At 53.2% G+C, this 15,183-nt stretch overlaps 1 protein-coding gene across 7 annotated transcripts in view; it reads right to left on the bottom strand.

Annotated features, from left to right (window-relative positions):
* Positions 1–319: 319 nt before the first annotated feature.
* DUS2 (dihydrouridine synthase 2) overlaps positions 320–15,183 on the bottom strand; it is a 41,231-nt gene continuing 26,367 nt past the window's right edge. For 6 of the 7 annotated variants that reach the window (XM_067718597.1, XM_067718595.1, XM_067718599.1 and 3 more), the window contains 10 exons: positions 15,022–15,069; positions 11,242–11,307; positions 10,994–11,064; positions 8,913–8,999; positions 7,420–7,588; positions 4,851–4,972; positions 3,455–3,604; positions 2,241–2,328; positions 1,098–1,171; positions 320–864 (listed from right to left, as the gene is read on the bottom strand). In XM_067718597.1, the coding sequence (XP_067574698.1) occupies positions 627–864; positions 1,098–1,171; positions 2,241–2,328; positions 3,455–3,604; positions 4,851–4,972; positions 7,420–7,588; positions 8,913–8,999; positions 10,994–11,064; positions 11,242–11,307; positions 15,022–15,069 (1,113 nt within the window). In that variant the 3' untranslated portion in view covers positions 320–626. The remainder of the gene's footprint in view (positions 865–1,097; positions 1,172–2,240; positions 2,329–3,454; positions 3,605–4,850; positions 4,973–7,419; positions 7,589–8,912; positions 9,000–10,993; positions 11,065–11,241; positions 11,308–15,021; positions 15,070–15,183) is intronic. The other variant, XM_067718601.1, reaches the window with a different exon arrangement.

Raw genomic sequence — 15,183 nt, 5'->3', positions numbered from 1 at the left:
GCTGGTCCCTTACTAGCGCACCAGATACCCTAATCGTTCCCCCAGACTCCATATCACCTCTCATCAGGAAAGCCAACTGACGGCCAGTACCTCAGGTTTACCATCAGGAGAATGGGCTTCTTGGACTTTCCTGGCTCAACTCAAGTCCAGTGAGCATTAAAGGTGATAACCAACCCACCACCTCCATCTAGACTCGTAAGGATGGGTAGGAGAAATGTTTTAGAAAGCCCCAGCTCTGCACAGAGGGTAGAAGCAGAATAATTATGCCAGGACATCTGTCCATGTGTAAAGGTGCCAGGCTGAAGCAACCAGCCATGGGTAAGGGTGAAGGGTCTTTATTGCACTGTACCAATGTCAGGTTGGGGAGGTGCCACCTGAAAAGCTCCTGTTTTCAAAGAAAATACTGAGGTCACTGGGAACTTGGCTCTGCTACTCAGACCCACCAAAGGAGATGGGCACTCTGGGGATCCCTTGGCCTGTGCTCCAGGCTGCTGGCCCAGGCCAGAACCTCGTAATTCCTGTCAGCACTGGCAGCAAATTGTCCAGTGGCACCTGGCTGATGCTCTGCACCCATAGCCATCCTAGGGCCAGGCCCAGGGAGGGGCTGACCAGGGTAGGGACGGGAGTCACCAGCCTTCCAGGGGGCTCTCTTTACCACTTGCCAAGGCTAAAAAGGGCTTCTTGCACAGCTCCCCAGGCAGGACTGGCTCCTGAGCTCTGGGGTCCCCAGTGTCTTGGTCAGGGGCCTCCCGCTTGCGCTTGTGCAAGGAGGGACCCTCCTCACGCAGCCGACCCTCAGGGAGGCCCTGGCTCCGCAGACAGACGATGGCTGCAGCCTGCTCCGCCAGTTTCTTGGACTTGTCCCTAGGCAGATGAGGCATGGGGCAATAAGGCAGGGAGACAGGCAGACTGGTTACAGGACTAGAGTCTGGGAGGCCTGACTCTACACGCCCTTGGCAGAGATTCTGACAAAACTAGGGAAGGGGTCATCACCCAGGGATGCCACTGCCCAGGTACACCATCCCCCTAACCCTCCCAGGCCAATGCGAGGATCAGGCCCTGTTGCAAGCCTCATGCCCACTGATAAGGAAACTCACCACAAGGTGGACTGGTACTTTTGTTCAGCAACAGTGACAACAGAACAGAAGAGGCGATCCAGGGGCCGTTGAACCTGGTACAGAGAGAGAGAAGGAAACAGGGATGGCTGCATGAGAGCAAGAGGGCCAAGCCCTGGAGGGAAGTACTTCCCACCTAAATCAAATGAAGGCTACCTGTATCACATGCTCCTCCCCAGCAGAAGTGCCTAGTGCATCTTCCAGGGAAGAAATGTAGATACACAAACAGTCAGTGACATCCCAGTGTGTCAGGAGTTCTGTCATGGACCTAAGCAAAGGTCTGTCAGAGCCCTTAGCTGCATGTGACTATGGAGCTTCCTCCTACTGACATCTGGGTGGGCCAGGTCCCCCAAAATGAGAAGGAGTTCACCAGATGGCAAAGCGGTGAGAGGGGACAAGGACTGGGGCAAAGAAGGTACACCTGGCAGAGCGACCAGGTGATGTGGCGGACAGAGAGCTGAGTGGATGTGACCTGAAGCAGAAAGACACATGGGGGTCTCATGCTCTGGGCTGAGGTAGTAGGGCTTGATCCCAAAGGTGCTGAGGAGCTGATGAGGACGTGAGCAAGGGGGACAGAAGCAAATTCGTTTTGGAAAAGTCACTCTGGCAGAAGGGAACCCAAGGCCCAGAAGATACAAGCTTGGAGGTCAGAAGGCCAGTCCAAAAGAGACTAGGCAACCTAAACAGGCCATGGGGACCAAAGAAAGTGAAGCAAGACCATCTCAAAGTTTCCCCTGAGGGGCCCCAGACATGGGGCCCAATTCTGTGCCCCATTGGCTGAGGCCTGGTCCAAAAACATGTCAGTCTAACTTTTAGGTTTGAGCATGCTTCCTAAGCCAATTGGCCCTCTCCAGAGAAGTCTCTCCTGCCTAAGCAATGCCACTGGAAGGGACTGGCTGAAGCAGCCTCTTACTTAGGCCTCTAGTTCAGTTTTATGAAAGTGACCAGAACTAGACAACAGGTCCACTGTCAAAGGGAAGGAGCTAGAAGGCAAAGAAGGCAAAGCCAGGCTCCAGCCAAGCAGTCTGGAGTGCATGTACGAGCCGTGGGTGGACTGGGGGTGGTGGCACTAGCTGTGGGAGTGCTGTGGGCTGGATGCAGGGCAGGCCACAGGCAGGAACTCACCGTTTCATACACAGGCTGTGCCAACTTCTCCCTCCGGCACCACTCCAGCAGGCACATCTTGGGGGTGATCTGGGGTGAGTATGCTCTCCTAGGGAAGGAGGGAAAGGTGTCAGGGCCCACCTACCATGAGAACTCCATTCCTCAGCAGGGGCCCTACTCAGTTCCCGGTAGGAGCTGCAGGAACTGAGACAGCAAACTCCTGCCTTCGGACTCCTGCACCTATTCCCTTGAGCTCCCATTTCTGTCCCACCAGTGGCTTGGGGCCTCAATTCTACCTAAAGGGAAGATGGGCTTCAGTTGTTTGGGGAATTGGAATGGGAAGTGAACTCCAGCACTCTGAGCTCCAGCCTGGAAAACAGCCTTCAACAGCCAAGAAGGAAGGTACAATTTGCCTCTCAAGACAATATCAGGAGGGAGTGGGTGGGAGTGGGGACACAGGCGGCCATACAGTGGTCTCAGGATCTAGCTCAGGGCCCACCCTGATTATGTCCACCAAGTGTCAGGGTGATCCGCTGCTGCCTTGGGCACAGTGGACTCCAGTTTCAGAGTCAGGCCATGTTCTAGCTTCCCACCAGGAGCTCTCCCTGGATATGACTGCCCAACAGCTGTGCCTACATCCCTCCTCCCAAGACTCTGCCAGACAAGACTAACTCCTGGTCTGGCCCTGGGGACCCCAGAAAGGTTCAGATTCCAGATCACAGAGACAAGGATGAGGGCCCCATTCAAAGCTGAGTCACAGTCTGAGGCAATAATTGGCCTGAGGCTATTTCTGCCTAGAGAGGGCACCACAGGGCTAGCGAGGGGCAGTGAGGGTAGGCTGCTTAGCCAGGTGAGGGTTCAGGTCCTGCTGCTATTCTGGAGCTCCCTGCAGGCAGCTAATTCCTGAGGGCCAAGGAGAAAACACAGACTTTGAGGAACAGAGGGGACAAGTCTCCCCAGCCTGAGTTGTGGGAAGGGGTGGGTCAGGAAAAAGGTATAGTTTAGTCACCCTTGGGAAAGCATGCGCAACCCTGACAGCACTGCCTGGGCTTTCAGCGACTGTCTTCTCCAAAGTGCCTTCTTTGGGTTGCTGAAAACTGAGAACAAGCATCCAAACCAAGGAGATGTGTGGTCCCTAAGCTTGGCATTAACCATGGACGGCAGCCAGCTTGCTGGCCCAGTCAGACCTGAGGACACTGGCCCTGGCCCAAGCTGAGGCCGAGCTGGAGACCTACCGGTCAAACTTGACAGCCATCTTAATGATACCAGAGGTATCTTCAGCTGGCTCCTCCACCTCCTCCGGGCTCCTGGCCAAGAGTTTGGCCCGCCGGGCATCCAGCTCTCGTGTGGTCTCCTCATAGAAGGCACCAAGGCCAAAGGCCTCACTATGAAGGGACAAGCAGAGTAGGGGAAGCCCCTTAGTGGAGCCAGCATTCAGGAAACTACTGCAGGAGCCCAGGGCCCCACGACTGAGAAATGCCCCCCACATATACCCAACCACCACCAGGGCCTAGCCATCAGAAGGTGCTTTCTACACACCCCTGTGATCAGCCTGAACTGACAGATGGAGAATGAATGCAGGTCCCTGAGCATGAGCACTGGAGGGCAGGCTGGGCTGGGTGGAGTAGATTCCAAAGGCCACCTGCAGCCTCTCTTCTGAGGAGGAACACACAGGCAGGTGTCCCTAGCCAGCAGTGAGTGAGTTGAGCTATACTGACCAAGCGCTGGGGGTATGCACAGCCTTGTCCTCATGCAGGCCCGTGGGAGGAAGACACGGAGGCCTGACCACACATAGGCCAAGCCTAAACTGAGGTACCAGCCAGAGCTACAAAGTGATACTCTTGAGAGTTATCCTCTTGAGTTCACAAGATACTTGGGTCGAGCTGGTTAAGCTACATGGGCTAGGGACAGAATGAATACCACAAGCCCAGGGTGAGGAGGAAGGTTCTGGCAAGGCTCTTCCCTCTAGGAAGCATCTTAAGGGCTGGAGGACATTCATGAAGATGGCTGCCTGAGGGCAAGCCTAGTCCAGAAAGGCTTCTCTGGAGGAAGGAGAGTATAGAGAGCTAATGTGCGGGGGAGACAGCATTCAGGCAGGAGACCCTGTACAAGCACAGGCAGACAGGGAGCTGTGGGAACAGGCACTAGACCAGGTTGTGAGGGGCCCCAAATGTCAACCACCTGAGCTGTAGCTCTACCAGATCTAGAGGATCAAGGGGTGGCCTCTCAGACTGCAAAGGGATGGGGTGTGGGTGCCGGCTCAGGCCAGGGGCTCCATTCTACAACCCCAACTCTCCTAACCATTGGATCTTGGTGGCCTGGCATGTGACAGATCTGTTACCAGGAAAGCCCCTTCCTCCCCAGGGATTCCCAAGCCCAGCCCTCACCTTCCTCCATCCTACTAGTGCACTAGTTCCCGAAATTCTGCTGCTGAGATCAGTCCAGGGATGGCAAGTTCTAAAGATTTGAAAGTACCCCCTTCTGTGAGGCAAAGCTGTACCACCTCCCCACTCCAGCACATCCACCTCCAGAAGCTGTGTCCTGGGTCCCCTCGTAGAGTCAGCTTAGGGCTCAGGGTCAAGTCTGGGTAATGTCTGCAAGGACAGATGAACAGCCCATTGCCCCTCTCACCAAATTTCCTGGGAAGACTGGGCGGCATGGAGCAACCTCCCCTGGGGCGACTCCAGCTGTTCTCGTAGCATCTGGCACAAGCAGTACTTGGTGTTGGTGTAGTGGTTGTCATACTGCACAGCCTGAGAGAAGAACTGCCATGAGCCCCCCTGCTGCCCAGGCAGGCTCTGAGGCCTGAGCTCTGCTCTGATGGCAGGAAAAGGGGCTCCAAGGGGGCATCAGAGGGGCCTGCAGCCGAGGCAGTGTGACCCCATAAAAGAGCCCTCTCCACCTTGGCGATCTACTCCTCTAGTTAGTGGCACAATGCTTGGGGGTCACAACTGAGACCCACAGTCAGGAACACACTCCACTGGACAGCCTGACTAAGGTCCACATGCGCCTGGAGCTCCTCCTGCATCAGCTACCACAGAGGACCTGTTGCCGAGCATCTTCCAAGGCAGGGAGTGGGGAACAGCCAAGTTCTGGTGTGGCAGGACCAGCCCCGGGACAGGGGTGAGATTCTTCTACTCCTTATAACCATGGTGAGTGCCTGCCCCTCCCACATCTTAAACAGCCTGTCTCCAATTTCTCCCAACATGGGAAAAGCCCAGCACCATTGACCAAGCATGTTTGCACATGTTACTTGTCACTTCATTGAGCTAAACAAGTAGTTACCACTACTCAGACTGGGAAATGCAGGCTCAGGGAGGCCAGACAACTGCCCAGGGATACCCAGTGGAAGTCGGCCTGGCTGGGGCAGGCAGGAGAGCAGTGGGTAAAGGGTGCCTCAGCCCCCCAGAACCCTCTCCCCGTCTCGCCCCCTATCAAATCTTCTAATACCTCCAGCAAGGCCTATGTCTTCAGTGCCTTGGAGGTGCGACCACATGTTCAGGACAAAGAAGGGATACGTGGGTAAGCCACGGCCAGCAGCAAGGCCTTGATTCAGCTTGTTTGGGACAGAAGGCACCTGGCTGGACCAGAAGCAGCCCTGCCTATGCTTGAAAGCTGCTCCCTTTCTCTGGCCCAACACACCCCCTTGAGGAGTTGCCAAGGGACAGGCTGAGAAGGAAGGATAACATCACCTTTCAGCCAGTGAGCAAGCTTGGCACTACTAAACGTGCCTTCCCTGCCACAGACCTGCCAACCGGCCGACCTAGACTGAGCTAAGCCCCCCTTGCCTCTGGTTGACCCAGGCCATTGGAGAGCCAACCTGCCCAAGAGGACACCCAGAACCGAGAGGATGAAGGCTGCAGCATCAAGCAGAAGAGGCTCCAGAACAGAGGCTGCCCAGCTCTGGGCACAGGCCTCAGGGCCTCCGACCACCCCCAGCTTGCACAGCCCTGGGGACACCCACATGTCATGGCAGCCACAACTGCCCATGGCAGCCTGAGGATCTGAGAAGCTCCTGACCCCCCAGGTGGGTAGGAGCTCCAGGACTGAAGAGGAGGGTGGAAGTCTGCTCAGGGTGAGGGCTGCACTCTCTGCTCAGGCCCAACTCACTGAGCAATTTGAGGACCACTCACTATCTTTGCCGACAGACATGCACAGCTGGTCAGAGTCTCACAGGGTGCCGGGGCAGTGCCAAGGAAATAGTGCAGGTGTCAAAAATCTCCTTTACAGGGAAATGCCCGGGCACTACCATCAAACCCCGGGTGAGAAGAAAAAGGTATTACCTGAGGAGAGGGTCAAAGTTAGGCTATTTCCTAAGTCAGAGGCTAAAGCATTCTAGGAATTAGCAAGAGAAGACTTTTAGAAGTGACTATGACTGACGACCAGTTGACACGTCTTTACGGAGAGAATCTGTCCTCACAACAGCTACAATGGCTCCTCCTGGCTGTGGCTCCTCTGGTGCCAACCCACTGGCATGAGTGACACAGACACCACTGTCATTGTGCATGCGTGTGTATGTGTAGGGGGGCAGGGGGTGACAGAGACTAAGAGAAAGATATCATGTGTTTGGGGCCGCAACAGCATCCTGGATCCAGAAGCCCTTGCTATGATCCTCACATCTTGAAAGCTTTAGAAGGGGGCAATGATAGGGCCATGCCTCCCCAGCACCCTGCTCTTCACATTGCAGCCAGGGAAACCCAATGCTATGCTACACTAAAAAGAAAAGGAGAGGGACTTCCTTGGTGGCACAGTGGTTAAGAATCTGCCTGCCAATGCAGGGGACACGGGTTTGAGCCCTGGTCCGGGAAGATCCCACATGCCACGGAGCAACTAAGCCCGTGCGCCACAACTACTGAGCCTGCGCTCTAGAGCCTGCAAGCCACAACTACTGAGTCTGTGAGCCACAACTACTAAAGCCTGCGCACCTAGAGCCCACGCTCTGCAACAAGAGAAGCCACTGCAATGAGAAGCCTGCGCACCGCAACGAAGAGTAGCCCCCGCTCGCCGCAACTAGAGAAAGCCCGCACACAGCAACGAAGACCCAACGCAGCCAAAAATAAATAAATAAATAAATAATAAATTTTTTAAAAAAGAAAAGAAAAGGAGAGCTGCTGGGGGCTGGGGGCTCACCCAAAGCACTTTCTGCAGCAATGTGGCAGACAGTGAGAAATGTTTGTTTTGAAAAAGTGCATAGACATACGTATCTGATGTACTTCTGCATGACCTCCTCCAAGGGTCGTGGACCCTCCTTGAGGAAGATGGATGGGTTCCACATGGCCGCTCGGGCCACCATCACTGAAGAGGCTGCCGTGGCTTGTCGAAAGTCCTCTATATCCAAATATCCTTGGATGTGGTCGTGAGATCCTCCACTGAAAAGCAACAGTGGGGTGAGGGGTATCCCCATCCTTGTACAAGCAATTTCAGAAAAAGGCAACTCCTAAATCTGCCACTTATTCAGTGTGTGGCTTTGGCCAAGTCCTTCAGCTATGAGAGCTTCGGGACACTGGAGATTATAACACACACCCCACTGTGGGGTCAGGAGCACCAAGTGAGATAACAAAATAAAGCAGTCCAAACCGTGCCTGGCACTTAAGAGGTACTCCAGAGCGTTTACCTTCCTTCCCCCTCCTCCCGAACAGTGGCTAAAGCCGGCCCACATCCGAAGGGCGGGGTCTGTACGTGGATACAGGGATCACAGGAAAACCCCCAGGCTGGGGCACCTATATGCCCACTGACGGCTGGGTCAAAACCCTAGAGAGGGAACAGACGCAGTGGTGGTCATGAGAGGAAGGAAGGAGGCCCGGTTTGGTTGCAATTTCCCTTTCAGCCACCCTGCAGCCCCTTGGAAACTGCTCTTTGTCTGTTCCATTAGGAGCCAGGCAGCAGCCTCAGGCCAGAGACAGCACTGTGTGTGAGAATGGGGGTGGGGGAACCCCCCTCAGGTGGCAACAGCAGCAACAGGGTCCAGGGTCTTGAGTAGCCCTACCCTCTCTCCAAGACACCCCTAACACCCCTTGCCCTGGGGACCACCCCACCCTTAGCTCCCCCGTCCCTCCCTCCAGTCAGGCATGCCTTTTGTCAGGGCTTTAGGGCTTCAGAACTTCTCTGTTCCCAACCTGCCATCAGGGTTGAGCCGGACTCCCGACTGGCCCACACAGGCCAGCTCCCCAGTGGCAACAGGACACTGCTGTCTTACTGCTAAGCCTTTGGGCTGGTCATCGGTACCTCACACCTGCCAGTCTAGGTTCTGGTCCTGTCACTGTCCGGGATGCTCATCTGGGCTTTGGTCTGTGACCTGCCTCATGCTCCTGAGCCATGGCTCTCTGTGCTCTGGCTTGAGACGCCTCACCCTACACCCTACACCCCTAACTCTGGGTGTGATGTCACCTTCCCCTGGGGCTGCTTCAGCAGCCACTCTCTTGCTCTCCCTAAACACTCCCACCTCAACCCATGCATCAGAATGTCCTGGGCCCCTGTCTACTGCATACCTACATCGGCCACTCACCAGAGGCCAAAGGACACAATGGGCCCTTCTCAGCCTCACTGCCAAGTTCATTTTTGTCACACCCTTTTTTTCTTTTCTCTTACAGTCATTTTTTGATGCTATCGCATTCTATTTTCTATTTGTCAGTTCAAATCCCTTCTGAGTGAAGTGAGGCATAAAAAAATAAACGAGGAAGAAGGGAGGCTTACTTGGCTATGACAGGAATGGAGAGGGTTTCGGCGACGGCTTTGATGGCTTCACAGCTGACAGGGTGCTGAGGTCGCTCCTCCCGCTTCCTTGGAGATAAAGAGATGGGGCTGGGGACTGAGTGCCAAAGGTCACGTCACACTTAGCACCGGGTTATGTCAGCCAAATCCTACTGTCCTCCTTGCTGAACCTCAGGAAGGCCATGTGGCCAGCAGGGACAGGGCTCTGGGCTACAGGGGACGGCTCTCCCTGACCTCTGTTGTGCCGGGCAGCAGCAGCACAGGTCCATGCTGAGAAGGCAAGTCCAGCTCTCAAAAGTCTGCAGGTGAGGCATGGCTGCAGGAAGCCGATGTGGGTGGTCACACTGCCACTCCCCAGCTACCCCTCATTTCTGCCAGAGATGAGGAACGGTGCCTTAAGAATGCAACCCCTACTGTCCCGGTCTTGCCCTCCCAGAGGGACTGGGAACAGCTGCCGCCACTCAGACTGGCCACTCCCACACAGCTGCGTGTGCTGAGGCCAAGTTGGGCAGCTGATCCTGGGGAGAGGCACCTGGCACAGGGTAGGCCCAGCAACCAGAGCAGGCCACAGACCATGGCTGTCACAAAGAGCCACAGGGGAGGCAAGACCACAACCCAGGGCCCCTGCATCCAAGGTCAACTGCAAGAAGGTCTTGTGTATGAGTGAGTGAGTCTTAGGGATGCTAAGGTAAGCCCTAACTTGAGCTGTGCACAGGGACAAGCCAGAGAGGTGGTCGACCAGAAAGCCCTTGCCCAGGTCCTATCTGCATGTGTCCCTCTGCTATACTCTTCAACAAAAGTGTCAGGGGCCACAGGGCCTTAGAAAGCCCTATCAACCCAGCCTCCACCTCCACCTCCCTGCTCCCCCAGCAGCCCAATTCTAGCCCATCTTTAACAACTTTGATGGCCAGAAAGTCCCTCTTTAAACTCACCCAAATCTGTCTTCCTAGTGTTTCCAAATACTGGGAAAAAGGAATAGCTTTATTTATTCAGAAAACACTCTATGCCAGGCACTGTGCCAAGGCTGTATATTCACAATCTCATAAAAGCCTCGTGACAACCCTATCAAGCAGAAATTATCTTAATTTCCAAATGAGGACTGTGGTGCTCAGAGAGGTTAAATGACTTGTCCAAGGATACACAGCCAACAAGCAGCAGACCTGGGATTTGAACCCAGACCTGGGATTTGAAACCAGGCAGTCTGAGCCCAGAGCCTGCTGCCTCCAGGAGGGGCCTGTGTGTACGCGTGTGTGGCCTTTCACCATCCCCTGCTGGCTTCAACACGCACAGCTCTGCTTTTCTGTTTTTATGTGTTGGAGTTCTGGGTTCCCTTCTCTGAAAATGCTGTAATAGATACAACCAGCAAAAAATGCACTATTCCTACAAGACCCCTGAACTCAAAAGGAACACCACTCAAAAGAGAGGTCACCCTGACCAAAGTTTGCTGACCTGGGATTCTGTACAAAAGTACATCCTGGATACGGGGAGCGAGTTCGACTGGGAAACCAAGGGTAGCCTTCAGCAATACCTCAGCTCTCAGTAGACAGCAGATTCAAGGACTGTTTAAAGTGGTCACTGTGACAGCTGGCAGTCCAACAAGGGCAGACAAAAGAGGCAGTGCCTTTAAAAGAACAGCAATCTGCCTGGGGTCATTCAAGGGAGGAGCTATTGCTGAATGTAGTGTAAAGAAAATGAGATTCAGAGTCAGAGTTCTAATTCCACCACTTCCTGGCTACGTGATATAATTTTGAGCAAATCACTCATTCTCTACCATTTACACGTCTTGAGGGTAGGGGTGTTTCTCCTTCCCATTGGTCTCTCTGTATCTCTAAAGCTCGGTGTAGTGCCTACCACCAGTAGATGCTCAATGAATGAAACAAAGAAAAATGCAACCCCCATAAAGAGTTTGACTGCCCTCTGAACTTAGGGGATATCAATGAGCTATGCAGAGCTAGGCTGTGTATGTAGAAGAGAAGCTGGTAGTCACCTGGGGTCTGGTGAAGAATCATTAAGATGGCTAGGGTCCTCCTTGCAAGTCAGTCACTAGTAAGGCAACCACTCACCTCCCATGAACCGCGATGGCTGCAATGCCGGTCCTCTCTATCCGCTTAACAAGGCTCAGGGTATCTTCCAGCTGAGGGACAGGACCACACAGGGTGTTTACTGAAGCCACAGAGGGAGCAGCTGCCAGCTCCTAAAGTGGGCTCAGCTCTACCCCCTCCTCCAAACATAACTCAGCCCCACAAGAATCATTCACACCCCCAAATCAGCATCCCCAGAGAAAATGGACCTTCAGATGTAAGATCTTTACCGATGGCAGGATGCGAATCTTGCAGGTCACAGGTCTCTGTGTCCCTTTAACAAGAGTGCTGAGGATCTGCAGTGGGGAGAGTACAAGAGCATCTGCCTCTTCTGGAACAAACACCACAACTGCTTGTACTAATGAATTCTGCTCCAGACCTGTGCGGCCCAGTGGCATGGACATGTTTATGTCCATGTACGTGTCCATGTGAATGCGTCTGTTGCACGCATATACATGGAAGCTCCATGAGGGAAGGAGTTCACCTCTTTCTCTGCTAGAGCCCCAGCACCAGCAGCCCCTTGCCTGGTACCTAGCAGTATACATATATTTGGTAAATGAACGAATGAGTGAATGAATGCATGAATGGATCTGCATGCATGCTTGTACAGAACACAGTGATCCTTTGCCAGGGCAAACATCAGAATCACCTGGAGAGCCTAAGAAATACAGAATCTTAGATTCCACCTCATCTTTCCTGAATGAGTCTCTAGGGACAGGGCTTAGGAATATGTGATTTCAAAAGACTCTGCCCAACACATTCCCTCCACAAAATGATTCTGAGGCCTAACCCTGGTTGAGAACACATGGCTCACAGCTCCATTCCTGATTGAAGGCATGTTTCCTGAGTGCTGTTCCAGGATCTGCCAAGTGAGTGAGCAGGAAAGTTTGAGCAGGTCCTGGGCCCTGTCCTCAGGTACCCCCTCTCTTTAGGGGAGTCAGATATACAGGAATGAAACTGGCAAAGGAAAAGACAGCATAGTCAACATATTTTAAAGTGTTTATTTTGCACAGTAATTGCAAAGGACTCCAAATAAAGATCAAGAAAGTCACACAGGAAAGTGTCAGGGAAGTAGCAAGTCCAGACAAAGAGTCAGACATCAAGAAAGGTGTAAATGACACTGCATGTCTGTGACCTTGCTATCTTTATCTTCTTCCCTCATCAAAAATTTTGGGCGAGGCAAGCTAGGGGGAAGGTGATGCCAAGAGCCCTCTTCCAAGAAACTGGATCCCTGTCCAGCAGAGCAGAGGGGACATCCAGGCAGCAGCTGCCAGTCTGGTTCTAGACAGGTGGGGGCAGCAGAGAGCCGGGTCACAAGAACCAGTGAAGGAGGCCTTTCTCTCAGGGACAGGCTAAGGCAGGCCCCTCCAGGAGACATTAGACCAAGAGCCTGGACTGATAGGACAGATCATGGGCAAGACAGGGCCTGCTGGCCCAGGCACAACTGCCAGAGACTGACAGGAAGGAACAGTCCCCAGGTGCTGCCCCAGGAGGCTGACTGGGCCTGAGGTCCTAGGGTGACTCTGGCAGGGCTTAAAGGGGCACCTACCCTTTAAGGGAGGAAGAGGGACTGCCAGATCCATCAAGATACACAATAAAATTTCCCACTCTAGTCCTGTCCTTCAAGCTGACAATAAAATCTCCGGAGGGTTCCTTTGCAAGTGCTGACTCAGAATCCTCTGATGTCTGGTGATTTAAGCAACATCAGCTGGTTTGACCCAGTTCTCTGTTTTGCAGAACTTCCTCTTGGTGTATTTTATCCAAGCAACTCTAAGCACCTTCTTCAGTTCATTTTCTGTTCATTTCACGTGCATGTTCAGGACCAGGAAGGAAATTAGTAACGAAAAGTCCTAGCCCTTTGCAAAAGTCACACTGAGAGGAAAGGGCAAATAGAGTCTGTCTTTTGGTCAGACTCTAGCAGAACCTCTCCTGGACCCAACTCTCCCAGATCCAAGCCACACCCCATGTCTCTGTGGCGTGAAAAGTCTGTGGGGGAAAAGGACCTGAGACGGGCCCGTATCTGGGCACATCTCCCCAGATCCACTGGTTGACTCAGGAAAAGCAGACTTTGGCTCCCCTGGTTGTTGGGGAGGGGGCAGGGAGGAGGACAGGAAAGCACAGGCCTGGGAATCAGTGAGAACTGAGCTCAAGTCCTGGCCCTGCTGATTGTTAGCCATGGCCCAAGTGCAGTGCACACAAGGGGATGCCCTGAGCAGCCGGCGGCCCAGGGAATGTGGGGCAGGGGTCAGAGAGAGGCTATTACTGATATAGAGTCTTAAACTGAGGTTCTTAATCCAGGGAGGGTACACCAGAGTCACCTGGGAAGCTTTTTCAAAAGACTGATACCCTCTCCCTGCCTCTGTCTACCCCAAGAATACGCAGAATTCTCAATAGATAGCATCCTTTTTAAAAAATTATTATTGTGGTAAAACATATATAACATACAATTGTCTGTCTTAACCATTTCTAAGTGTATAATTTAGTGGCATTAGCTCAAGATGTCATACAACCATCACCACTATCTATTTCCAAGAACTTTCATCGCCCCCAAACAAGCAGTCTTATTTTGAAAAAATCTCTAAGGTGGTCCTGAGATGTTCCCACAGATGGAACCATGGACCTAAAACACCAAGCCTGGAAGGACCTACAAAGCTCTCATCCAGCTCACCCAGTTTGCCAGCACAATTTGAGCCTGAATCTAATCCATCCCACTCTTCCTGAGTCTCATTTGGCTTTACTGTGGAAGCCTGCATCCTCTCTTTCACAAGGCAAACCCGGTCCACTAGCCCGACCTGGCTCAACCGACCACCCTGCCAACCAGAGAATTAACGAAATGAACTGAGCTTCTGAGGGGTAGTGTTAACTCTGCTGCCTCACGTGTGAAATGTGCCCAAAGAAGGGCAGTAGCGAGGACAGAGCCAACAGCATGGGTGGGAGAAGCCAGGACGCCAGAGGATAACAGAAATGCCTGTATGTATGTGCTGTGAAGCAAACCACCCGCTACTGAGGCCCCTTCCCTAAGTGTGGAATCCACAGTAGTCCACGTCCACTCCAGCCTGCATAGAGGTGTCTGACTGGAGGTCATTACCTGTGCCTGTCCACACACGGGAAAAATGAGGAGGCACCTAGCCCATAAACACACGAATTTTCCTAGATCCCAGACACAGTAGGGCTGGAAGAATAACAGGGTTGAGCTGCTGACACAGCAGTGGCAGCTCTTAATGGTGGTGCCTTATCCCAAGTTGCTCTAGCCTATGGGAGGCACTAAGAGGCTTAAAGCCCAGAGGTGGAAGTGGGGATGGAGAATGAAAAGGAAATCAAAGGAGCTAAGGGGAGCAGCAAGGAGAAAGCTGGTGAACTGCGAGAGGAAAGTAAAAGGTGCATGTGGTATGGCAGAAGATGTCACTCCCACATGTACTGGCAGCTCACAACACTGGTGGCAAACATCAACCTGACCTTAAGGCCTCATAAACCTGGCCACCAGAATCACCAAGGGAAGGAGATCAGAGGAGACTAACTTCAGCTTACCTTGTATGGCCCTGGCCTGGCCTGCTCTCATACTGATGGTGGACTCTATCAGTGTGCAGGGCACCCATTGATGCTCTCATCAAGCCCCCAGGGAGAGGCCAATCCCCTACATCCTGACACACACAGCCACTGAGCCTGCCCACCACCCACAGGTAGCCTGGCATATGCTCTCATGATCTTCTCAGAAGGGAGAGAGGCAATACAGAAGCGGCTCTAAATGAGTCCCTCAGGACCCCTGGCTCTCTACTGACATGTCCCTAGCCCTGGGCTTTTAAGGAACTCCAAGGCTACTGCAGGCTGGCTCAGGGGTTTCTGAACCTGGCTATATGTCAAAGTCACTGGAAAGCCTTTGAAAAAATTTCCAGACCCCAGGTGGAGTGACTGATTCTCTAAATTTGGGGGAAGGGTAGGGGAGGTGTTCCAGGCAACTCTAGTTCATAGGCATGTTTAAGGACCTCTGCTTTCACTCATGCAGGACTTACCTTCTCAATCTTGTCAGGATCTGATAGCAGGGCAGCTCCCATTCCTCCCTAAGGAAAAGCACACAGAGGGGCTCTTACAGCTGGAGGAGGGTGGCTCCTCCCTGTGGTATGGCAACCTGGCAGTACCCCAGCACTTGCCTCCAAGGAACCAAGGTCCACTGG

This window comes from Pseudorca crassidens, chromosome 20, assembly GCF_039906515.1.
Source record: "Pseudorca crassidens isolate mPseCra1 chromosome 20, mPseCra1.hap1, whole genome shotgun sequence".
NCBI lineage: Eukaryota > Metazoa > Chordata > Mammalia > Artiodactyla > Delphinidae > Pseudorca > Pseudorca crassidens.
Note: the sequence above shows the minus strand (reverse complement) of the source record. Positions and strands in the feature narration are given on the sequence as shown.